Genomic DNA, 27,547 nt, shown 5'->3' with positions numbered 1-27,547 from the left:
CTGATAAATGTCCTTGTATGTCTATGTGCATGTTGATTATTAGGACCATTTTTCATATGTAGTGATGGACTGATTCACACTACCCATGATTTATGAAAACAACCTGTCGCCACCAGGTGCACACAGAGAGGTGCTACTGTCTTGGAGGACCCCACACACTAATTTTTTTTTACATTTTAAATCAAGATCCAAAGGTCATTACAGGTGGTCCCCTACTTAAGGACACCCGACTTACAGATGACCCCTAGTTAAAGACAGACCCCTCTGCCCACTGTGACCTCTGGTGAAGCTCTCTGGATACTTTACTATAGTCCCAGACTGCAATGATCAGCTGTAAGGTGTCTGTAATGAATTTTTAATAATAATTCTTGGTCCCATTACCGCAAAAACTCCAATTGTCACTGGGGCAAAAAAATTTTTTGTCTGGAGCTACAATTATAAAATATACAGTTCCGACTTACATACAAATTCAACTTAAGTACAAACCCAGGGAACCCGGGGACTGCCTGTATTTGTTATTTTTTCTGTAAATATCAAGGTACATTGTTGATAACCAGGGAACTATATTTAACCTTTCTGGGTATCATGGGGTTAATTCTTCCCCTCCACTTCACCTGGTGACCTTCCCCTGTACCTGACAGTTTGAGTGTAAAGTTCAGCTCTATACAAACACTGAGCAAGGGCTAACAATCCAGAGAAGTGGCTGCTTTTGTAAGCAGCTCTTTCATGTCCTCATTAATAAGGGTATGGTGGCCCTTCCCACTGCACTGCAGACTGTCTACCGAGACCAAAGGAATCGCTTAATAAGGAGTCAAGCAATTTTCTGGTGGAACAGAAATAAAAGCTGACGCACTGTCTTTAGGTTGTAAAAGCTGCCAGGGGAGAAGACCTTTGTGCAGCTGCAATTGATTTCATAAAAAACAGCTGTATAACAGGAAAGACAGCGCTGACACAGGCCCGGGCACACAGTAGCACAGACAAGGCCTGGAACTGAATGGCTGCCGCCTGTGCGCTGTCCACGGGGCTTAACTTCAAGGGCCCATAAATGCAGCACTTATGTCTAATCCCTCATTCTCCGACTGTCTCTTATGGTCATCTGAAGGGAAGACACAGCCCTCCTTGTATGTTGTGATTGGTACTGCCCTACAGATGGGGTGGAAGTGATATGCATAAAACTGGTAAGGCCAAAGTATAACAATACAAAAGGTTACATATGGCAAATTCAACGTATTTTGTAATATATTTGAGCACATTTACTTGCATTCGCCATGTAGTTCACTGAAAGTGCATTGTCCGACAATAATGCACAGCGCCGGGATTCACTAAGATCGTGCACCCGATCTCAGCGCAGACACCTCTTAACTACCTGTCCAAGCCGCGCAGTCCCTGAAAAAGTCGACCAGTCCAACGAAAGTGCGATCCATGACCCTTAGTAAATAAGCCCATTTTGTACAAATAAAATGGTGTTCATAGGGAGGGGAGCGACAGCTCTATTGCAAAATAGAAATAATTCTGCATGGTGCCAGACCAAACATTATCTTGTGTTAAACTGGCCAACAATCTCCTATCCCTAGATTGCTAATATGGGTAGTATCTTTGTAAAAAATGATTCCCTTGTATAGAGGTATCATTTTACCCATGATAACCATTATCTAGACTGATAACCGGTGCTTTACAATGGGTATAAAAAATGTGCCTTGTACTTTACTATTAGCATTAGTAAAGCTGGTGCCATTATGGGAGCACTAATATGACTGCCACTTTTTATGAGTACCACTTATGGGAATGTTATATGTGAACATTATGCCTGATGATACTGTATGTACATTGGTATGGATGGCACTGTATGTGACTATTAAGGTGACTGGCACCACTAGATGGGCATACAGGAATCCACATAAAAATAGGTCATGTTGCTTTTTTTTCCTTAAGTGTAAAATTCTGCACCTGCCTCACATAATTATTACTTATTATTAATGGAAGGCAGATTGTAGGAGGATTTTTGCAATTCAAAACCCCTATTAGTTTGTTCTAAAGTTGAATTTGTATGTAAGTCGGAACTGTATATTTTATAATTATAACCCCAGACACAATTTTTTGGGTCTCTGTAACAATTGGATTTTAAAAATGTTGGGTTGTCATAAGAACCAGGATTAACAATAAAGCTTATTGGCAGACACCTTTGATAATTGTTATAGCTGTTTATTATAGCCTAGTGCTAAAGTACAGTAATTTACAAACATCCAGAGGTCCGTTTGTAACTAGAGGTAGTCTGTTAGGCAGATGTTCTTAAGTAGGGGACTGCCTGTACATGATAATATTGTTGGGACATTGGTATGGATGGTTGTATTTATCATTTACATGGCTGATATTTTTTCATATGTGAACTGATGGGCTGGACAGCTGCTTGGGGTGACAGAGCCCTTTATCTCTCATTCTAAGATGTAACCAATAAAGACGTTATTTTTATTTTTCGGTGCTGAAACCATTTTTTTCCTATCCTCATATGGAAGGATATATGCCTGATACAATGTTATAACCTTATAGGCAAATTTCTAAATTGATTTAAAGAGGGTTTGACTCCTATAAAATGTAAAACTGAAGTCCATACCTGTATAAATCTACTCTATTAGCTTTCAGAAACCTTATGTCATCTTAACCAAATAAGGTCTGGAATGAGGGACGCAGTCGTGTCATTGTAAATATACAGCGACACTTAATTTTATAGTGACCTTAGGAAAAATCAGAGCAAGACGGCTACTGAGCCAAAGGAGAAAAGAAGGCCATTAATTTCTGCTGACTCGTAACCTTAATTCAGTTTGATTTATCCTGCAGAGTGAGAGCAAATGTATAAATTCTATGTGAAATCCACCTTTCCATGTGTATTACATCTTCTTGAGAACAGAACCAGCTATTTTGCTAGTACAGAGGTCAAACAAAGGCTGAGAAAGGAAGGACCTTGTTTTCTTTCTTACACAGTTAATAAAATGGATAAGAAACTGTAGTCATCCTTTTGAAGATCTCTTTTAGTGAGTCTTTAGTGAAAGTGTGGAAGTAACTTTTATCTGTGGCAGAAATAACTTGTGATGGGAGATTTTCGAAGAGGGTAAATACAGAAATGTCTATAGTGTTCAAGGGACTGGACATTATTGTAATTTTATGATACTATACTATGTACTGTGCTACTTGATGATAATGAAATCACACCCCACCACAGCTTCACCATATTTATTTCCCCCTAGATGTCCTTAAAAAAGAATAATTCAGCTTTCCCTGATCTTTTTATATATCAGTGTTCTTTAAGGAGGTTGTCCCACAAATGACACATATCCCTTATTACAAGACAGGTTAGAAAGCTGAGGGTCTAATGTGAATGTAGCAATGTTGTACCTACACTGTTACATTCACTTCTGTGCAGCTGTTCAGACTGTTAAAATCCAGCATGACAAACCAGTTCACAGTGACTGTGGTCATCTTCTTATATTTGTTATCCATGGCCTTCTATAATCAACTTTCAAAATTATGCTAATGATCCAGGGGGACTCCATGCTCTGGCTTCACAGGTTGTTACTGTCTCACAATCCCACTGCTGCTCCTTCAGGACTTCCCCTCCCTCTGCCTGATCCTCACTACAGCAGAGGGAGTGTTTCTTGCTCAATGTAGTAGCCTGTAATGCTGCAGCAAGGAAGTAACACCTCCCCCCAGAGCCCTTCTTGCTTATTAGCATAATTTTACAGGCTGATTTTAGGAGGAAGAAGGCCATAGATAACACAACAGAATATTACCACAGTCACATTGCCTGTAATTATGAGTACATGTCCCTGGTTTATCATGCATTATTTTGATTGTAGATTTCCTTTAAATGTCTGGTAAATGATAAAATTGTGTTTACCTGCAGCCACCATTACAGGGAGCTTAAAGGGAACCTAATAAACTTAATAGGTTCCTATAGCTCTGTACAAACTCTGCTTTTAACTAAAAATGTCTATCCCAAGCCTACCTGGCACCCTGCCTGAAGGACCAGTGAGTCCCCAAGGACATGTGTTATACATATGAGGCAGTGTATATCTCAGCTTATGGCCCTCATCCCCCCTTCCTTCAGCTGATGCCATCCTCTGCTGATGCCATGCCTGAATGACAAACGCCCTTGGGACTCGCTGCTCCTTCTGGCAAGGTACCAAGTAGGTTTACAAAGTTCATTTTCTGGGGATAGAAACTATGCATTTTTTAGTTAAAAACTGCTTGGGCAAGTGTTATTATAGTGCTATGGGAACCTGTCATTAGGTTCATTAATGAAAATATGGTGACAGGTTCCTTTGGTACCTTTAGAGTTTAGCACCTATTATGGGGGAACTTTGCTAATATGTTTATGCATGTTTTTTGGTGATGCACAATAATTTATCCACACCATACATGCAGTAATACCGAACACTAAACAAAAGTTTGAGTTGGGCAGAAACAATACTGCAAAGTAAGAATGTTTAAAAAAATAAATAAAGCTATTATTGGACCCCAATGATACAGCCAATGCCTTAAACAGCTAACTTCTGCAAAGAAGTCCTGGAGGTGAGGATATGGACGACCCATAGAGCACTGATCTAAACATCATCAAGTCTGTCAGGTATTATATGAAAATGCAAATGGATCTAATCTATGTTTACTGAAGATCTGCGGATGGTTCTGCAAGATGTTTGGAACAACCTTCCTGCTGGGTTCCTCTTGAATTTGTTAATTGATATATATGTAAACTTTTCTAACGCACCGAACTGGCCCATAATTTATGGATGGCATTTTGTGATTATTTTTTTTTGGCTTGTAAAATAAGTTGATGTTAAAGGAAATTGTGACCAATGGTAGTCCTAAATTTATTTAGTATAATTTACACCACAACTAGCATTATTGCAGCAAAAATCTACTGCATCTCATTGAGTGCCCCTCTAAGTAAATTTGGTAATTCTTACTTGTACTAAAATCTAATAAATTATATTGTTATTAGCAAATGTTATGTTGTGTTATTAGAATGTCAATAGACTTACCAATATTCATATTAGTTATTAGTTTTAGCTCTGATACTAAACAGAATCCCTTAAGAAATTGTTCCTTCTGTGCTTACAAGACAATGGTTACTAATACAATACAGCTCTACTGGGTAATGAGAACCTAATTCTGGAAACATGTAAGTGATTTCCATCTGAAAGATATATTAAGAAATGTATCCATACAAAATTCTGAATCTTTCCAATGTGCAATGGTGGATATTCATTTACACGCCAATAGATTATCATTTTCTTAGTTTAATGCTGAATAAAAAGACTTCGGAAAAGGTAAATGGACTTTGCCTGATATGAGCAGTTTACCAGATCAGTTTTCATGATAAATTTTAAAGCAAAAAAAAAAAAAATTAATAATTTACATGAAAAAGGTGCACTGGAAATTGTGCCAATGTCATTCATTATTTCACTTTGTGCCACATTATCACTCTTTATTTAAAAGTGGAACAAATTGCACTTTGTAATAAAAAAGAAGGAATCAATATTTGCCATTTGTGAATAGTCTTTGCTTCAAAAGGAAAAGTTTTTGAGTTATAATTTTACACTGGTTATCATCCAGGCCGGTTGCTTTGTGAGTTGTATTAATTTCATCTAAAAAATAAAGGCTGCAGTGTCTTTTGCTCGTTGAAATGGATCAAGGATTTTGGTTGAGAAGCAAATCTCCTTGTAGACGTGATTCCATGTCGTGGCTTCCAAAAGAAGGCAAATCATTCTATGTAGTCCATGATTGTCATCCGGACCCTGTCCCACCACCTTTTGAATCTCAAATTTGATGTTAAAACCTCCTCGAAGATCTTCTCTTGATGTGAAGGATCTTAAGAACATGATCATGATCATAGTCTCTGACTCACAAAAGTGCCAGTCTTGTTCTTCGCCCCTTGAGCAATGCAAAGAGAAGTCTCCTCTCATATTCACTCATTAGAGCAAGAAGAGAAGCAAGTCTCCAAGTTTTCCAGGAAAGTTCCGAATTTTAGGCATTAACCATTGCACACCAAGAGTCCTGACGGTGAGGAACACTGAGTCCTGACTGCTGACTTAGTGTTGGACTAAAAGGATATTCATCTGAAATATATGTTAACTCGTGAGGCCCGGCTACAATTTCATCTGCTTGGCTTTGACCCTGTAAATGAAATAAAACAGTACATGAGACTAATTATTTCCAGACTAAATGACTTCCAACCTTACAAGTAGTCAGTAAACCCATTTGCTTTTCAAAAAGGTGTAAGAAGTTCGATGATTTTCATCCTACAGACTCTGTTTCATGAGTTCATTTGGTCACTGGGTTATTGGTCACCAACATTTGCTAATGTGTTTCCAATTCAAGTTTTCCATATCTAAAATGATTATTTCTAATTGGTCACTGGCGACTTTTATCATTTCTTACCTGAGAACTGGGCCCTATCGACTGTCCAGGGTACTGGGCAGATAGCGCTGGCTCTGTTTTTAATACTGGAGCGGTGTCTGTTGTAACCGATGACGGAGAGTTGTTTGCTGAAGAATTTGGCCCTGGATAAGATATAACAAATATATAACTATTGATGAAAAAATAGGCACCATCATGCTTTTTAAGTTATAGCACCAAGAAAAAAACTAATTACAATACCCACAGCATCCAATCAGTCCAAACTGTCCAAGAAGGCATAAAACATTACCAAAGAGGGAAATGCCCTAAAAAGACTACCTAATTACCTGGTAAATTTGCCGCCACTATGCAATTCACTGCAATCTCCACATGTTGTTTATGAGATACCATTGCTGCAACCCAGCAAACATTGGATCAGAGCACCAGATAAGCAAGTTGATGGGGATTTTTTTTATCTGGCTAGATTTAGTGCTGTCTTGGAAAGTACCTAATCCAGGACAAGTGCAGAGCCAGGGGGACAAAGCATGACACAACTATTCAAAGCTGGCAAAAGCATATAAAAGTAGACAATTTACTCTTGCTACATAGGAAGTCACCAAAGTGATCACTGACTTTCAAGATTATGGCTCCTAAAAAGTAAGGTTCATAATGAGGTGTGTCAAAGCCAATGAATGCTGGAGTTCCATCAGTGCCATCCTGTTTCTTGATATTTTTGACCAAGTAACTTCGAAGTGTACCCAGTTACACTTTAAGCACAGATACCCTCTCTTACTTTGTATGATGACATTGCAAATATATATAAAGTGCATTCCTATAATCATCTATTGCTAACTCCTGGCCCCTGGCCCAGCTTTTTCTTAGACTTTGCACGTTCTTTTATGTGTAAACTGCTTGCACATGTATTTAAGAAGTGTCTGCGCCACATACGTGTCACACCGACTTAATTGTGTTGTGGCTGCACTATACCCGACACAACATTCTGCACTGAAAGGGGCATTTCGGTACACAGTTGGGCCATGTGACACAGAAATGTGTCGCACTCCCCATGGTAAGGGTGCACCAAAAATAGGCAGAAGAGTGCAGGGAGCGTCAGATTCATGAGGAACGGGTGCCACAAATCCTGAATCTGACACCCTCTGCACACTTCACAGGCACACTTTATTTTTGATAAATGTGTCCCATAATGTTTTCATAATTTTAATTAAAAAAGAGACCGACTATTGGAAGGTAGGATTTTTTTGTTTTTGCACTATGTATAATAAATAAACGCTAAAAGGGCAACTTAACAATATGAGAAAAACAGTTTAAAAAATGAAAAAGGGAAAGTAAAGTGTCCATTATTTTAACACAGGCCTATAAAGTATCCAGTAATGTATCAGACACTTTACTTTCTATTTATTTCAGTTGTGAATATTTATATTTCATATAAAAATGTTAAATTGACATAAGAATAGTAGTTTGAACCTAGCCTCAGTAGGTTCATGAAATACATTTCTAAAAGATGTATTTTAGTACCTGTTGTTTTCCCTTTAACATTTTTGGGTTTTCTCTTTCGAGTTTGAATGCTTTCTTTCTTCATGGCTAATGGACGAGGAACCTAGTCAGGGATAGAAATCTCAATTACTATTAATGCTTTCAATTTATTATTCTTTTTCTATTAATTCTACATTCACAATATTTGAACATTTATTACAATATTTTAAATAAAAGTTTACATGTGCACTCACCCCATGTAGCTTCATGTACAGGCCACATGCATTACACACAGGTTCTCCCTCTGAATTCCGCCTCCATAAGGTTGTGGTGGTGGTGTGGCAATTTGTACAGCAAAGTCCAGCACGTCTGGAGGAAGACTGCAATGAAAACGAAAAAGAAATGAGTCACATAAAAAACTTGGGCACTCTGGTGAAGTTAATAGATTTTTTTGGCACATAATAACCTCAGGTGGAACATAGATTTGATTTTCCCTTTTTGGCTGGCAAGAGCTCATTCTTGTCTTCTGCCATGTAAGTGATTGCCAGGAGGAGTAGGGGAAAGATAAGCGACAACTCCACTGAGAGCATTTCTGGATCATAAGAATAGCCATCACTTTGAAGCATATTTTTCATAGTTAAATAATTGCTATGTGCTATAGAGAAGAGTGTGGACCTGAAAAACTGACTATAACTGCTCTTAAAGACTGGCCAGAACTGCAGCATGTTGGCTTTTCTCCACACAGTGGTCAATATGACCAAGTCAAAGTAGATTATTTTTGGCGTTTTCTGAGATCACAAAGAAATAAGCAATTAGAGCTTAATGTACTTGTCCATCAAAAAAAGTCATTTTATCATGTGAAACTGGAAAAAATTATGGTGGGGAAAACAGAGAAAGAAAAATTCCCTTACAGACCTGTAACACTCTAGCACCTAATTTTTCTTTGTGAGTTTGCTATGGCAACACTCCGAAAGCTGTGTCCATAAACAATGAAGTGATGGTACTAGCTAATTATCCTTTTTCCTAAATATCCTAATGTAGGGAAAAACTAAAGAACTTGAAGCAATCTTTTTTGAAAATGTGCTTTTGATTTACTCAATCCTGCCTTAATCTCACCATAGACAATAACTCTTCCTTGGTTCATCCCATCTAATGTCTATGGGGACTCCTAGTTCCATGATATATGTTATTGGTGGCAACAGTGGTCACACATAGTCCAAATTTATCTACTTTAAGGGGACAAACATTGGTTTGTGAAAGGTAAGTGCACTAGTGCAGATGCAAAAATATTGACATTCTTTTCCTTTGAACCTTAATAAGTTCCTATATCCCAAATGACTTGCATAATTGTATAGGTTAGTAAAAGCTGCCTTATGTTATACTCCAGACCATTGTTTCTATAGAACCAGAGTTGTTACCTTCATAGTAGGAGTTTGGTGAGTGGAAATATATTACCTTTTTTAGGGGACCCCCTATATCAGTGGTGGCGAACCTATTGAACGAGTGCCAGAGGTGGCACTCAGAGCCCTCTGTTTGGGCACCCAGGCCATCACCTAGCACAAAAGTCACCATTCAGGACTCAAGACCTAATTCAAGTAGGTGTGGACAGAGCTTGATTATCATTGTAGCCCCTTCTGCGGACTTGTGATTCATCCTGTTAAGGGGACTTTAGAGGGAAACTTCAATAACAATCCAAATTTCTCCTTCTTTCTCCTGTATTGGTGTCCTCAGGGCGCCAATACGTTTGAAACCTGTGGCACTTTGTGAAAAATCTGTGGCTTTTGCTTATAGTTTCGGTACTCAGTCCCTAAAAGGTTCACCATCACTGCCCTATATGGTCCAGTAATGTTGTTAAATTAATAGTGGAAGTGGGCGCATGGCACTAGGTAATAGACAACAAAATGGTGTTTCATTTTCTTTTCTACATCTGAAAAATGCAGTAGTTTCCTGTCCCAGGAAAGGGTTAAGTCATTATTTGCTGGCAGCCTTAGAGTTGGAGACAGGCAGAGAAAGGCAGAGTCTCCATTAGCTCCTTCCAAAAATATTGTCTCTGAAAATGTTCCTCCCTAAATCCTAAATCTTGAGCGCTAGTGATGGACGATTGCAAGGCCCAGGGGCTTGTCAAGGACAGGAGAAGAACGATATTTTACTCCTAATTTCCTCTCAGTTTACTTTAAATGAGAGGGGCCGGTCACATTTCCCTGGCAACGTTTTGACCTTGTCTGAAAGAACCTCGGTCTAAAACTTTGAACTGTGCCGTTTATTTATATAAAAGTGAACAGCGCAATGTTTGATCAAATGGAGAGGCTTTTTCAATTTACTGTTTTATCTTAGGGTCAATTATATCTCTATGTATAAAAAAAAAGTTTCAAGCTCTGAAAATCTGTACATGATCATTTGTGAAATGTAAAATGTTTGTCTGGATCATGCTTTATGCTGTGATGACATCTCATTTGGAGAGATCTGTTAGGACATAGTTTTTACCTAATGCCTGGTCATAGATACGTGCAATAAGGTTCAAATGCAATGGGGAAAAATGCAAATTAGCTCTCCTCCAGGAGGAAAAAAACTGTCAATAGGTTCAGGACCCTCATAAATGAGAGTGTAACCACAACCTTAGGGACATATATTGAATTTATAGGGCCTCATAGCAAAAATTTCATCTACAAAAATCTAATAATTGTCCCCATGACATTACTTTAGATACTTTAGATTTCAATATTGCACCCCCTTTATTAATTTAGATACAGAGTGCCCCTTAATGAATATATATATATATATATATATATATATATATATATATATATATATATATACATATATATATGTATATATATATATATATATATATATATATATATATATATACACTCAACGGCCACTTTATTAGGTACACCTGTCCAACTGCTCGTTAACACTTAATTTCTAATCAGCCAATCACATGGCGGCAACTCAGTGCATTTAGGCATGTAGACATGGTCCAGACAATCTTCTGCAGTTCAAACCGAGCATCAGTATGGGGAAGAAAGGTGATCTGAGTGCCTTTGAACGTGGCATGGTTGTTGGTGCCAGAAGGGCTGGTCTGAGTATTTCAGAAACTGCTGATCTACTGGGATTTTCCCGCACAACCATCTCTAGGGTTTACAGAGAATGGTCCGAAAAAGAAAAAACATCCAGTGAGCAGCAGTTCTGTGGGCGGAAATGCCTTGTTGATGCCAGAGGTCAGAGGAGAATGGGCAGACTGGTTCGAGCTGATAGAAAGGCAACAGTGACTCAAATCGCCACCCATTACAACCAAGGTAGGCAGAAGAGCATCTCTGAACGCACAGTACTTCGAACTTTGAGGCAGATGGGCTACAGCAGCAGAAGACCACACCGGGTGCCACTCCTTTCGCATCATGGATGTGCAGCCGACAAATCTGCGGCAACTGTGTGATGCCATCATGTCAATATGGACCATAATCTCTGAGGAATGCTTCCAGCACCTTGTTGAATCTATGCCACGAAGAATTGAGGCAGTTCTGAAGGCAAAAGGGGGTCCAACCCATTACTAGCATGGTGTACCTAATAAAGTGGCCGGTGAGTGTATATATAGTATAATTTAGTTATAATGTCCAATTATTCTTTTAGATATAGCAGCCCCTCATTAATTTGTTAACAGCCATCCACTTCATGAATTTAAATACAATGCCCCCTTATGAGCCCTCCTACTAATTAAACTTAATTAACATACACTGTCCCATTTATTTATATGAATTATTTTCCCCACAACTATATATAGTCCATATTTATTATTTCTATATACAGCACCATCATTAATAATAATTCCTTTATTTATATAGCACACACAGATTATGCAGCTCTACACAGAGCTTGCCAAAGCGCAGTCCCTGTCCCCAATGGGGCTTACAATCTACTCAACCTACCAACCTGGAGGACACCCACGCAAACACAGAGAGAACATACAAAATCTTTGCAGATGAGAACCTGGATGGGATTTGAACCAAGAACCCCAGCGCTGCAAGGCTGTAGTGCTAACCACTGAGCCACCTTGCTGCCCGTCATTATTTATTTATAGAAATGGTCCCCATGCTATTCAGTTTCCCCTTGAAAGTGCTCAGTATTTCTGCCCTAGCTTCTTAAAGATGGGTTCATATTATCAAATGAGTTACATGAAATAATCATTATTTAGCTGTTTCCAAACTGGCCACTGTATAATTATGATCAGACCCCTAAATCCTGCGCCATAGCATATTTAAGGCGAAGGCTTTATGTCGTTCTTACAGTTACTGTCTTCCTCTTTTTCTCGAAAACATCGCTATGTATTCAATAGAGCAGCAGCTGCCTCACTGCCTCTATGTGTGGAGGTATGTACAGTATACTGGTGCTAAGAGGCTGTTGCTACTGAACATTGTGTCTGGTCCAGCAAGCGCTAAATACCCTGGTCCTGAATAGGTTAAGGTAGTGAATATACAAGGTCCGGTGAAGTACTTCAAGATATGAAGGGATCCAATAGTAACAATCAGTAAAAACTATGGGGTATCACAACCAAAAACACAAATATCTATTAACTGAGTGCTGAAGACGTATGTACACTAACCCTATGAGAAACGGCCCTCTGGTCCAATCCCCTCCCTTAATGGCTGGAAGGTCATTGGTCCCATAGCACAGTATATGACAGAATATCAGTCAGCCAAGGGTTACTGCAATGTGAAGATCTGAAGCTGATTTGTCTTTCTCTACTTGGAATTGTTTAACAAAAATAGTTTTGTTGCCAAACATTTTAAAAAAGAGAAAAATAATTTCATAAAAAAAGGATCACAGATGTCATATATAGAGAGGATGAGTAACCGAAACAACTTTATTATTAACTGAATTAATAGATGGCCAGATATAGCTATAGGAAGCTGTGTAGCTAAATTGTTCAGTGTCTGGAGTTTAAACAAGCCCAATGTTCACATTGTTCAGATAAAATGTTGCAATATTAGTAATGATGCTCCTATTGGATAAGACTGGTAGACCCCTTTACAAGATTATCCAAGGTGAGAACAAAGCCTAGAGGAGGGATACATTTTATAAAAGGAGCCTATACTTTACATGGTAAATCCCTCACTGTATTAGTACTTTAGTGTATACTTTAGTTTACGCTTTGGATTACTCTCATAAGTCTTGTGTATAAGGTTGCAGGGATGATGAGATATGGTACTGCTGTAGCCAATCACTGGTATAAGCGGTATACATGTGGTGTCATTCTTGCTATTGAATTTACAACAATGTAATGCTGATGGAAAACCGGAGGTAGAACGCTAGAACAAGAGACCTGGGATCCTCTTTTGCTCTTCCTCTAAATATGTATGTAAGGCTCAGTTCACACTACCGTTTAAACCTCTGTTCCTTGGACTGAATTTACACAAATATATGCTCACCGCACCGTACGGCTGCAAGGCCATGCATACGTCCCCCATACGGTGGTGTGAATGCAGCCTTATTTCCATTTAAAAAGTAAACAACGCATCAGTTAAAAATACCATTGACACCAATGTATATTTTATGCCATCTATTATTTTTAGCGTTTCGGTTTGAAAGAAACGCATGCAGATGTTATTTACATTGATGTCAATGGGAGACTATATAAATGGGAGAGTATAGAAATCACCTGTACTTTGGAATTTCTTCCCTATCACACAAATGCTGTACACTACCCTCTTATTAAAGCCTCTTTATGTTTGCCTATGGTTGTGTACACTGAGGAGACAACAACCTTCACTATTCTGTAGTGTTAGTGACTCAAAAAGCACTGCTTAACCCATGTAGTATAGGAGGCTTCCACTTTACTATGGTGATGATTATTTATTCTACGAGTGAAAACAGGATAGTGAGGACATGATCTTCATTGAATTTAAGACTTCAATTACAAACATATTGGGCCAGATTTACTTACCCGGTCCATTCGCGACCCAGTGGCGCGTTCTCTGCGGTGGATTCGGGTCTTCCGGCGATTTACTAAGGCAGTTCCTACGATGTCCACCATGATGCGCTGAAGTCCGCCGAGGTCCGCCGGAGTTCACGATCCTATTCCTGATGAAGCTAAGCGCGTGTCCAGCGACACTTTTTTAAAAAAAAAATGCGGCGGTTTCTCCGAATCTGAATTTTCATTCCGCCACGCCCCCGATTTCCGTTGCGTGCACGTCGGCACCGTTGCACCACAATCCGATCACGTGCTCCAAAAACTAGGGGCAATTCGGGAAAAATCATCGCAAATCGGAAATATTCGGGTAACACGTCGGGAAACTGCAAATCGGGCCCTTAGTAAATGACCCCCATTATGTAAAATTCACTTCACAACCATTTATCAGGGTGATGTACTTAAAGGAAACCTACCATTTCAAATGGTAGGTTTAAGCTGTAAACACCGAGCACCAGCTCAGGGTGAGCTGGTGCCGGTGCTTAGTTTCGTTAGTGTTAAAACCGCGGTATCGCGGTTTTAACACTTTTTAAACTTTATAGCATAAACTGCTTCGGCGCTGCGTGCGCACGATCGTGCGCGCGCCTACATAGGAAATGCCGCAGGCGTTGCGCGCGCACGGTCGCGCGCAGCGCCGAAGCGGCTTCTGCTATAAAGTTTAAAAAGTGTTAAAACCGCGATACCGCGGTTTTAACACTAACGAAACTAAGCACCGGCACCAGCTCACCCTGAGCTGGTGCTCGGTGTTTACAGCTTAAACCTACCATTTGAAATGGTAGGTTTCCTTTAATAAAATGAAGAAACATTCAAAATAGCCTTGAGCAAGCAATCGAGCAGACCTGTGCTCCTCTATGGAAAGACTGTCACAAGCCAGCCCTATGTGTAGTGTGACCTTGCAGTCATTTGTTACTCAACTTTCTGCCTTCTCCCCTTAAAGTATACTCTGAAGATTAACGTGTATGTATTGAAGCTATATACACAATACTCTAGGGAGGGCCGGTTTTAGATAAAGTGGGGCCCTGGGCACATACACATTAGTAAAAGGCACCTCTAGCCCTGCACAATAATAACAGTAGTATGGTAAGGCAATCTGTAATATGGGGTGTAGGGGAATGTTGTAAGAGATAGACAAAAGACAAATGACAGTTAGAATGATGATCGAAGATAAATATGAAAGATGATAGATTTATAGATAATATATATATATATATATATATATATATATATATATATACACCGTATATAGCTTCAGAAAAGTCCACAGCAGCACAATGTTTGAAAAATCCCAAAAATAAGAGCGGGTGCAACTCCTCACACTCCAGACAGGGCGTTGAAATTATATGTATAGAAAAAAATGAGAAAGCACATACTAATCCATGAGGCAAAAAAAGGGATGAGTTTATTCCAAGTGCAACGTTTCTGATACGTCGCACATGGAATAAACTCATCACATTTTTTTGCCTTATTGATTAGTATGTGCTGTCTCATTTTTTCTACATATATATATCGATATCGCTTGACAAAGGCTGAACACAGCCTAAACGTTGCGGGAGGTGGAATAAACACCACGTTTTTTCACAATTTTTGGAGTGCTGCCGTTTTTCTTTACTTTATATCCTATTGGACTCTATCTGGTGAGAGTTAGGATAGCACACAATTTCATCATTTACTAGGACTGTGCTGCTGATTTTCTATTTTGTATATATATCGATAGCTAGATAGATAGATAGATAGATAGATAGACAAGATATAAGGAAAGTCCAGAGCAGCACTACAAACAAAGTAAAAATGGGGGTGCAGAGCCGAAAAGATCCGTGGCAAAACAATCTAATTAGATATATCCAGAAATAGGCAGCACTCGACTGTAAGGTGAAAAATCAAGGGTGATGTATATTCCATAGAAAGATAGATAGATAGATAGATAGATATAGTAGAGATAGAAGATTAATTGATTGATAGATGGATAGATAATAGACAGGAGATGGTAGATAGAAGATACATAGATAAGACAAAAAGCTATATAGATAAATGGTTAGCTAGACAGATATATAGATAGGAAATAGACACCTAGGCATCTTCACCTGGGCATTCAACCAAGGGGTTTTAAAAGTGTAATACATCCTCTACTCACAAAAGTCCACATGCAGGGGGCCCTTTTAGGACAGGGGGCCCTGGGCAAATGCCCGCCCCTGCTCTAGGGTACTTTCAATGCAAGGCCTCACATTGAAGTAAACATTTTTGCTTTTTGAAGAGAAAATACTTTGATGATCTTACATTATGATAGCTTTGACCCTCTCTTCTCTTTTGAGTGCCATACAATAGGAGCTATGTATAAGATGAACAGAAAGACTAAAAGTATAATTGACTGATATTTATTTAGGATTATACTAGAGTAGGGACAGTGGTCTCTGCTGTGTAAATCTTTCCAGCGGCTCCATGCACAGGTATCATGTGATGGATTCTCCAGAAGCTGATATTGATGGTAGTAATGCTGCAGAGAATGTGACTGACTGCTTTCTGAGAGTGCAGCCAACTCCTAACCAGGGGCCCCCAATAACCCTTCAGCCTCACACATAATGCTATGTGGAGATCTTACATCTAGCACCTCACATAAAATCTAAGGCCTTGGTGTTAATCTAAAGCAACTGTAGTATAAAGGGTCTATGGCAGACGGTTTTCGCATCTGGTGTTTGAAAGTAAAAGCTGCTAAATATGGTGTGAACAGAAACCCAACACTGCAGGAGTTACAATATTACCACCAAAGGATCCCTTCTTTATTGTGTAGAATTTCTTAATTTCTGTAGATGGCTGCATTATTTGATATGAAAGATCATGTTAGATTGTCAGCTTTGGTGACCTTTATCTGTCTCTCATTTATAGTTATAGTTTATACTAAGTTTATAGTTTTGCAAAAACTGGGAAGCCATAGATTAGAGACCACTGGTTTAGGGCAGATGGACACAACAGTTAGATCATTGCCCACTGCCGTTATTTAAACGGACCATGTGACCGATCCATTAAAAAGAAGCGCACATCCTACCTATGACATGTTCATGGCTCACTCATAGACTATACTTTATGATGACTGGTTCAAATCAATCATAAAAACGGAAGAAAATATTAATTTCACGTCACGTCCCATATTGAAAACACTTGTCTGCAGGTCAGCTTAAACTGTAGGGCAGTGAAAGTGTCTTACCAGTCTTTTCTGTGGCTTGATGAGAGGTCGGTTAATTCCATTCATTTTATGATACAATCCACATGCATTACAAAGGTAGTGCCCAGTGCCATCTCGTCTCCACAGAGGGGTGTGCATTGCTCCACAGTTGACACATTCTCTTCCCTCTGCATGGAAATCTTCAAGGTATTCTGCAGACAGAATGGTACATAATTAGTTGTAATATGCAAAAATCAGGGAGACTATGAGTTATGTAAAACCGAAACAGTATATTTTATATTTAAATAATGAGAAATGGACCAATACGACCCTGGACTTGTTGGTAGAAGGACACCGTAATGCACTCAAGAGAACAAACAGTTATCAGAAAAAAAATGTAACAGCAGATTGGTGATGGTTCCATTTAAAGGGAACCTGTCATCAGGCGCCCATTTTCTGATAAAAAGAAAAGTTAGATGAAGGTTTACCTTTCTTTCTGCAGGGCAGTGTGCCCTGTCCCATGGTAGTGGTCAGTCAGAAGTGGTTTACTCCTCCCCCCTGGGAAACCGCTCAGTCACACGTCTAATTCAAATAGGAGGTTTTTTTAATTTGTAGTAGACACATGAGGGAGTTTCCCGAGTAGGACACTGATATTTAGATAGAAAAGTAACCATTCATTTAACGATTCTTTTTACTGGAAAAAGCCAGTTTTATTATAAAAACACTTTGGCAATGTGCACACTATTCTCTATGGGGTCATGGGGGAGCCAAATGCTCCTGATGGCAGGTTCCCTTTAAGACTGGAATAAAATAAGAGTCCATGACCAGACAAGGCTTTAGTCTGGCAAAATGGGCAAAGTAAGAGAAGAGGCTGTCTGACCGATCTCATATCTAAAATAAATACAATTCCAGAGCAATTTTCAACGGAAAGGTGATGGGTCACAGCTTTATTAAATGTCTTCATGTTGCAAAATAAAATAAATAACACAGTGAATATTATTTATAGCAGAATTCTTCACAACTACCTAAACTAGGTGGCGGTATCAAAACCAGGACCATCAAGATGAAGTCTCACATATAACCATTAAAACACATACAGCTTGCAAAGCCATGCCCTTTAGATCCACCAGCCGCAAACCTCCTGGCTGTGTGGCACCAAACAACCATTGGAAGACTATATAATCATAAAACCCTTCCTTCCTTTTTATTTTTACCGTTTTGCCACAATATTTTCATATGTAGCTACTGGCTAACTAAACTTGTATCCCTCCTCTCTACAAAAACACACAAAACTTCCTCTAATACAGAGACCAACTAGTATGGTTGGTGAGCGCTTATGATTTACTTCTGCCAAAAGATGGCATGCTGAGCTTCCACACCAATATGAACTCTCCACTCACCATTTCAAAACTTCCTATCACCATTTCAAAACTTTGAACAGCCCCAAAAACTCCACCCCCCATTCTCTTACCCTACCCATCCCAGCCTGTCATGACTCCTCCTCCATGCCGTGCTCACATGGCACAAACCACCTCATTTTGCATTCATGATGGAATATAGACCTAACCGTACAACAGCAAATAAACAAAAGACAAGCTACTGCCTGTAAATAACAAAATCAGTAACAAATGCAGATGAAAACTTTTAATTTTTGAAAATTGTAACTTTGTATTTGTCAAATTTTAAACTATCCCCTTACACATCTATTTGATAGATTCTATGGGACTTTGGGGGTCAATATTTAAAGTCCAGGGGGAATATACTACAAAAATTGGCTGATTGTGGAAAGTGAATGTTATATGTTTAATGGCAGAGCAATGTTATATAAACCATCAGGGTTCATGCCGATGATGGATCATTGTGTGACATGGGAATGTTACTGGATGCTTGGATCTGTTTGAGTTGAGGTCACCTTGTTTTGCACTGAAAGTTTATAAAGCACAAGTGACATCGTTTTGCAGGGTTAACATTTAATAAGTGGCGTTGTCTTCTGATCTGGCCCTCTCTATTACCGCTGCATTTACATTTTTGTCACATTTCAGCTGCACTCCGCTTAATGTTAAATGCTGTAATCACTATTTGGGTGTGCTGGCGGTGACCTGACTCTAATGTATAGAGGGACAATATTTTATGTGTTATGTATAGCTGCCAAGCCCTGTGCACGTTAACATGTATTAATTTGTGTGAGTGATACATAGCTCCCCACTGGCACAAGGGTGAACTTCCAAAGAGAAGGGGGGGGGGGGGGAGCCGAATGGAGATTGACTCAAAGCAGCTTTCTGTTAACCCTTTTCCTGTATACCTGAAAACATTAACCCTTATGGAGTATAAGTCTTGTCCTTTCCCATAAGTCCCCACACTGCTGGACAATAAACGATTAGTTCAATGTTATTGTAAGATGATAAAAGGAGGGGGGGCTTGGAAACTTTCCTGAACTCCATCACATAGTTTTCCATGCTGACTGCTGGCGACAGGCAGGCTGGGGGCTGATGGAATGCTTATGGCTCACAGCTCAGGGTTCGGACAGTTTTTGGTGAGCTCCTACAATACAAATCTATCACCCAGTCTCTGGGGCTGACAAATGACAGACCCTGGGAGTGGGAGGAGGGGGCAGATTCCCCAGTCAATCTAAAAAGCTGTGAGCATCCTCCAGTCTGAGGAAGACCCTGACATGGAGATAAATTAGGATGTGAAATGAACACTTTGATGTAGACAGACAGTCTATATAGTAGACAATGGAATGGGCACTATGATCTACACTGCATAGAAAAATGCAGTTTCTTTAGCTTCTAGCATCTTTGCATCCAGTTTGATTTTATTTTTTATAAGTACATCTATCTGTAAGGAACTATGTAAAGGGTACTCCAAGTATGAAATATCGGTGATCTATCGATGGGATAGGTCATGAATATCAAACCGGTAGAAGTGCGGCACTAGAAAAACAACACAGCAAATCCACGGTTTATCTTCATTCACTGTGTAGTGGACAGCAGCTAAGCTCCTATTAATAGAAGTCCAGCTACAGTTTCCAGAGCCGGCTTCTACACAATGAACAAATCTACACATCTGTCTCAGTTGTCTGTTGTTATTCCAGCATCAGAGGCTGCCAGAATCAGCTGATCTGTGGAGGCCCAAGTGTCAGACCCCCACCGATCTGATATTCATGATGAGCAGAAATAGAAAAGGCTTGTGAATTTTACTGTGAACACTTACAATTCGTCTCAGCCGTGGTAAACGCATGAGAATACATGCCAATCCAAGGCTTTGCCTGCTATTTAAACAACTGCACATACAGTAACTGGTAATTACTTTACTTTAATGAAGATGCCTAGTATATCAGCAATATAATATGTCAAATTGCGATAACAATGTTGTCCCTCACAGATGTTTATTTATGCAAAAGAGCAAAATTCATTAAACCTCTGCATTCGTCACCCATCACTATTGTGTGCCAAACAGTTTGGGCCGCCGGGCACCCCTGAAGACTTGGGCCCTAAACCAGACGCTAGACCTCCTACAGCGGTGGTTACATCTATGTTGATCACTAATGCTATGAGTAGGTTTCAGTATTAAAAATCTTTAATAAACTATGCTTGGGAAATACTCTTGTTATGTTCAATACTGTTCATATAAAAATTATTTCAGCTTCATAGTAAAATGGTTCCAGTTTGACCTCATGTATAAAATAGGAATGAATTAGGCCATGAAATAGGAAATGCTGAAAGAAATATTGTCATTTGATGGACCCACAGAGATCTGAATGTATCCCATTGATAATTATAAGGTCCATCGAGATTCTGACAGTGTCCTTTTCCCATATTATTACTACTGAAGTCTCTAATGGAGGCCCTGTATTGTTGGGACGAATGATTAGAAGTTATTAATGCACTTATGAGCAGAATTGTGTGGTTTATGATGTGATAGTATACTACTCAATAGATTATCAAATTGTTATATCTATATAATTATGAAACAAACTGAACACAGCTCTGGAATCATCCTACAACAATGCAGAATAAATAATGATAAGATCTCGAAGTGCGTAAAATAATATAATAAAAAATATAACCCCCATCGTCCCAGCCTTGTACACATTACCTCTGCTGTTTGACAGTGGATTAATGATAGAAATTTCTAGTTGCTTCAGTTTAAAGAGGGTTTAATTTGCAAACAGTGAGCTGAATAAGGCAATTGCTGATAATGGAGATTGTATAAATCGTGATGATTGAACCAGGCCTGTCCGTTGGCTTGTGTAACCTTTTCTGCACACTGATCACTTTGACATTACTAATATTTAGGGTCAATTACTCCCATGGAGTGATCATTTACTGATAACTGAACTTGTAGCTATTCCCTTATCTTCGCCTGTCAAATCAAGCAAAGTTTTCAGCTGGAGAATGAGATCCAGGCAGAACAAGTGACTTTTGTACAGAGAGATTTCTCCAGAGGTCTCAGCTGCCACACTGATTCTCCTCCTTGTGATTTCACTCTAGATAACACTGAGCACGTGCCAGAAGGGCAAGCTAGGATTTGTAGTTCTACAATTGTGGAAGAGGCTAATGATCTAAAATTCTGCAACTTCTAAGGAGTGATTGTCTTTAGTATAGAATAGATATGTTCAATTTGTGGCTCTACAGTTGTCACTAAACGACTCACCATGTTTTGTGCATTTTAGATAATACAAGCAAGTTACAAGCTTTCTTGTAACATCTTCTATTTAATTTTGCCATTAAAAGGTATCACAATCTCAAGAAGGTTATTTTTTCAAAAACAACAGGAATTTCTTCAATTGTCCATCAAGGTACTAAACTTTTTTTCATGTTTTAGATACTACACAAAAATTAAAATTTACTATAGACAGTAGATACCCATGGACTAAATGATTTGCTTATTATAGACTTTCAATTAACACACACAGTCGGCTGATCATGAATGTTTTCCTCTTTGGTGGGTATTGTGGGTGGTTTAAATGGCATACAGCTAACGTGTGATTTGGGATTTTGAAAAGTTGCAAAAGAATGCCCAGAAAACCTTTACCAAAAAACCCTTTAAAAACGCACACAGAAATGTTCTGACTAAAGATAAATGACCCCCTATGAGCGATTACTTAATGAATCAGTCTCACAGTATCTTAAAATATCCTCCATGGCCACTGAATTATACCTTAAAAATTATTGCATTTATTGCAGCCATTGCCAACCAGTCTATTTTCCCTGTGGAACCTGCCACACTGAAATTCTGGCTTAAAACCATGGCAGAAAGCGCACATTTTTGTTGGCTTGTGTCACCTTGATAATCGCTGCGTGTCTACTGTGAAGTTTCTTACCTATCCCACACCTATCTGCCACGGCCAATGCCAGCAAAGTCCTATAGCTACAGGGTCCACAATATAATTCACCTTGCATTATACAGCCTCCTGCACACAGCTCCATTGGCGTTAGTGCATACATGTGCATTTTCTACTGACATTAACACTGTGATTGTACCTAAATATGATTGTACTGGCTGCATGCCAATATTCACTAAACTATTGCATAAAATGTGTTTTAATTCTTAAAAATTTCCCTCAAGAGATTCAAACAACAAGCCTATATAGATACTATTTTGCAGACCCCCAATAGTGCTTGGATCTCTGGATTTGGCTGTAGTTGGCTTTTAATGAATCATAGACATAATGAGGATGAAATCACGTGGCATTCATTTGAATAGGGTTGTTTTGGTGACAAAACACATGAATTTATGCACATTTTTACTACTGTTTGGCTGATAAAATCTTTTATTTGCAGATTTTATTCTTTGAAAACCGATCAAAATGTATCTGTCAATTATGTAGTCAAATTAATCAGATTTGTGCATGAGTTTTTGTTGTTTTAAACAATGACATCAGTAAAAAGAAAAGAAAAACAATGAGTTACAGAATCAATTGAAAAAAATACAAGGGAAAGCAATATTCCACTTCATCATAATTGGGGGTTAAAAATATTATTCTTAATTAATGTAAATTTTCACTGAGATGAACATCTACTACTTAATTTATTTTGCTTCTTGTAAGGATAATGGTAAATGGATTGTTGGAGTAATATCTCTACTGCCATTGGCATCATCCAATGATGAGGGATACATTGTGATACAGACTGGGATCTGAATGAATAGACTCATGTCCTTTTAGGATCTATGATAAGATAGGGTATGGTGTTTAATTTAAGATTCATTTTACATTAAAATGTTCCTTTGTAGCAACAGTAAAAATATAGCTTTATCAGATGTCAGTCACTATGTCTCCAAAAATCAAATGAATTAATCAAAAGACCTTGTGCTAAAGCAGAAAAATCTGTACAGTAACATAGAGACTATTATATATTACAGACCTATAGGCAACTTGTGCTCTGCCATATGCTTCATGAGGCAATGTATTCATCTCACAAAAGCTTCTAAATATGTGTATATCATGGCTTCAAACACAGCTCTTCAAGTGGAGAGTTCAGACATATACAGCAAAGAATGATGGACTATCCTGCAGGTCTTCATTGTAGAACCAACATACATTAGTATATATGGTCTTATTGTCATGTCTTTCCTCTCTATTTGGGAATGGTGTTAAGTGTAGGTCACCTGATTTTGTCTGTATTGTACTCATGTGTCAGTATATCATTGCTACAGTCACAAATATAGTCTAAATATAAATAGAAACATCACTTATAACAATAAACTGCAACTGCTAAGTGATAACTATCAATTCAAACAAATGAAAGACTAGTGTCTCTAATACAGACCTATTAATTCATATGCCAGAGAAGATGCAGCTACAAATGCTGATCCAGAAACTAGTCATTTTGTCCTTGCAGTATAACCCCAGCTATGGGAATATATTTAACAACTTGCCACGATGTCTTGTATGTATAACTCGGGGTGCTAACTCATACTGAATAGATGGCTACATATTGAGCATGTGGGTGACACAGCTCAGTCCCGGCACTAAGATAAATGTCATACTGGTAATTGGCAGTACCAAGGTGTAACAGAAGCAACAGTTCAGTAATATGGAGACTGCTGGTAACGCTTTACTACAAGTACAAGTGGAGCATCTCCAGATCCGTGTAATGTACTAGTTTAGAATTGGGGTTCTATATAGGATCTGGCTGTAGGAATGCAATAAGCCCAGAGATGAGTATTATCACAAACATCTAGTATCTAAAGGAGGAGAGAAGGACTAGCTACGCTATTATATCAAGACAGCCCTACACGATGAACATATACAGATAAACATTTATATATATATATATATATATATATACATATTTTTTATTAATATTATAAATTATAAAAATGACTGCAATGAAAAAAATCCGTGTTTATCAAGGGTGGAAATTCAATGTTAAAAAAAATCTCTCTGTGTTTACAGTAGTGCTACCATAATTATAATTTATTAACAGATTATTATTACTATTGTTGGTGTGATTAGTATTAGTAGTAACAGAAGTAGTAGTAGCATTATATTAGTAGTTTTATTATTGCCGTAATGGAAGGAGTGTAATATTTAAAGACGTGGGCGAATATCTATCCCATAGATCTTATATGGCAATAATAGTATGAATTATTAATACATATTATAAGTACACAGAGGAATATTCATCATATGATTAGAACACATTTTTAATGGTGAGGATGACTAGTTATCGTTATGATGATGATTATTATTTTAGACGCTTCATAAGAAATAAAAAAACAATCTTATGTTGATGAATATAAATAAAGTCGTAATGTAGGATCTCCTCACTTTTAAGTATGTTTCCAGACTTATGCTATGCCAAATTATTATATATACATATCACTACAGAAAACATTATTATAGTTATATGTTAATTTTATAACAGCTTTCATGAACAAGAATATTTATATTATTATTATCGATAGTATTATTATTCTTAGAATTATTGTTACTATTATAAAAATTAATGAAAACTTCTTCTGATTAAATCATTCTTGCCTATCTATTATTTTCACTGTCAAAACTTGACAGTGTGTCTCAAAGCTGACAATCCTATTGTCAGATCCATCGCTCAGCGTTACAATAAATCTGAATATTATTACTAGCTCTGATATGAGGGTGAGGGCACATTATCATCTGAGTGTAATAAGTGTGACAGAGGAGATTATCTGTTCTGATTGTTGGGATCCCTGTAGTAAATATCGAGTATCTTCATCCTGATACAGATGCCAATTGCAAAGAGGTTATCATAACAAGGCATTAGTAATCACTGTCTGATACAGACAGATAGGAAACCACACAAACATATCCATTCCTGTGTATATATACATGCAAACATACTGTATAGGGATATATATTATATATAAATGTAGCACATTTCTACACAAGCATAAAGTACACGTTTTCCAAAGGACTGCCTCCATATTTAGATTTGATAATCCCACACCAGGTGTCTGTCCGTTTCATATATATATATATATATATAATGTATCTACTATATTTTTATGTGCTGCTATACTTTAATGTACTTCCGGTAATGAGAAGGTAAGGTATATTTTGTGTTATTGTGACTCTATATATGTGTAATATGTATCTATCTAATATATATATATATATATATATATATATATATATATATATATATATTCTATTTATTATCTATCTAATAAGCATCTAATACTTATCTCATGTCTTTCAGTCTAGTGTGTATCCTCTGCTGTGTATTGCAGCAAACTAATCATTCCAGTGTCCCGTGTCATTTTTCCTGTAGTTTCAGTAGCAGTGTCTGGATTTTAAGACAAGTATAAACCTACTAGATAAACAGAGTATAAAGTGTTCAATGCCTATTAGAATAAATGACCTTCCTTAACTGCTTCCATCTACATTTACTAAAATTAATCAATGGACTAGATTTAGTGATAATAAAAATAAACACTTATTTACCTGCCCAGATGTCCCTTAGTTAGAATAGTTATTATAATCAGAATACAGTTACTAAACATATATATGTGATACAGTATATAGAGACTGATATCATATACTATATATACATATCATAGGCTATATATTTGTAAATACATTATAAAGCAATAATGTTGGTGTTTATCACTTTATGGTTGATGTCCACCACACATGTAGGACCTGCAGCCTCTGCTCCATACTCACCCAGGCTGGATCTTCTCCCAGGTAAACCGGGTCTGCCCTGCAGGCTGTGCAACATGGTGCTGTCAAAGTGGCCGGCTGCCCAGGTGGGTGGCATCTCCGGGGTGACATAGGGGTAAGGGCTGGAGTAGGAACCTCCGACTGAGCGCACCAGTGCGTTTCCATGTTGGTCCCTGCTCATCAGAGGGCTCTGGAAGGCTCCTTCCCTCCCGGCATTGTTGCCCACTGGTGGACTGTGCGAGTAGGAGAAGCCAGAGGGGGTGTGAGGGCTGCTTGCATTAAACGTGTGGCTCTCATTAGCCGCCTGTGTCCAGGCCGGGTGGCTGCCCAGGTGGTGGCCCTGGTGGGCACTGTCACAGCTCTGCAGGTAAGGTAAGGGCTGTAGCACGGCGGGCACACGTCCTGTCTGCATGTAGGGATTGGCAGTAGGGTGCAGGAAATTGGCAGAATCATGGGGGTAGGCAGACTGGCCATAGTTAGAGGTGAGAGCCAGGCCCTGGTACATGGTCTGTCCTCTTATATCCAAAAAGCCAAACTGAAGCTGATCCTTCCCAGGATATAATGATGAAAGTGATGAAGGTGATGGTTCTGCTTCAGGTCTACTGAGAGGAAGTCCACTATATCCACATCTGAAGAACCTGTAGAGGAGACAAGAGTTAAGGAGGAAATCCGAGCCCTGCAGCAAGGGAGGGGGAAGAGGTTGAGATCTGGGGTGGGGGCACTCGGGATACAGAACCCCTATAGATACATATAGTAAAGAGGGTACAAGAAGAAGGGACTCCTGATAACCCAGAGTATAAATCTCTCCTGGAGTGAGAGCAGAGCATGGAGCACAAACATTTGTACAGTGATAAGACCTGGTAAGATATGAGGGATCTGCCACCCGTGTGTCCCGGGATAAACCTGCCCCGACTTTATCTGTCAGATAAGGAGGAAGAAGATCGCAGCGGGAGGAGAGAAGGAGAGAAAGAGAAAGCTACTCACTGTGCTCCAGCAGCCTGCCCCTCGGGACTATGGAAGAAGGGCTGTGCCGAGCTTCTGCACTCTCCAGCAGTCTCCAGCACTCTCCTCTCCAGCACTCTCCTTTCCAGCACTCTCTTCTCCAGCACTCTCCAGCAGTCTCTTCTCCAGCACTCTCTTCTCCAGCAATCTGCCCCCCGGGATTATGGCAGACACCCCTCCTGCTCCTGTGCTCTGCTGCTGACCTGGGAACGACTGACTCTGCCACCAGTTACTGCAGGGCAATTGTATGGGCAGAGTCACGTGACGCGCAGAGAAGCACCTGGTGTCCCAGGGGATTGGCGACTGCACCAGCAACAGGCAGTGAAGATCAACTTCTACCCTGTACCCCAGCTCTCAGGGGTACCCTACTACTAGTATATAGATT

At 38.9% G+C, this 27,547-nt stretch overlaps 1 protein-coding gene across 2 annotated transcripts; it reads right to left on the bottom strand.

Moving 5' to 3' along the window:
• Positions 1-5,274: 5,274 nt before the first annotated feature.
• GATA5 (GATA binding protein 5) lies at positions 5,275-27,323 on the bottom strand. Of its 2 annotated transcripts, none has more exons than XM_072110957.1 (7): positions 27,145-27,323; positions 26,164-26,798; positions 17,052-17,221; positions 8,142-8,267; positions 7,930-8,011; positions 6,436-6,557; positions 5,275-6,171 (listed from the first exon to the last, which is right to left on the bottom strand). In XM_072110957.1, the coding sequence occupies exons 2-7, from the start codon at positions 26,663-26,665 to the stop codon at positions 6,022-6,024; spliced, it is 1,152 nt and encodes a 383-aa protein (XP_071967058.1). In that variant the 5' UTR covers positions 26,666-26,798; positions 27,145-27,323; the 3' UTR covers positions 5,275-6,021. The 2 variants fall into 2 exon arrangements, with proteins under 2 accessions (XP_071967058.1, XP_071967059.1); XM_072110958.1 differs by lacking the exon at positions 27,145-27,323 and adding an exon at positions 27,018-27,135.
• Positions 27,324-27,547: the final 224 nt, after the last annotated feature.

The sequence above is a fragment of the Engystomops pustulosus genome, chromosome 6 (assembly GCF_040894005.1).
Source record: "Engystomops pustulosus chromosome 6, aEngPut4.maternal, whole genome shotgun sequence".
In the NCBI taxonomy this organism is placed as follows: Eukaryota; Metazoa; Chordata; class Amphibia; order Anura; family Leptodactylidae; genus Engystomops; species Engystomops pustulosus.
This window is presented reverse-complemented; position numbering and strand designations above follow the sequence as displayed.

Bases quoted from the DNA above. Each gene is read 5' to 3' on its own strand.
- GATA5 (XM_072110957.1), bottom strand. From the start codon at position 26,665: ATGTACCAGGGCCTGGCTCTCACCTCTAACTATGGCCAGTCTGCCTAC. The intron at 17,222-26,163 runs GTGAGTATGGAG...TTCTGTCTGCAG, and splicing joins TGGGAGAAGATCCAGCCTGG to AATACCTTGAAGATTTCCAT. The intron at 8,012-8,141 runs GTGAGTGCACAT...ATCCCTGACTAG, and splicing joins TGTACATGAAGCTACATGGG to GTTCCTCGTCCATTAGCCAT.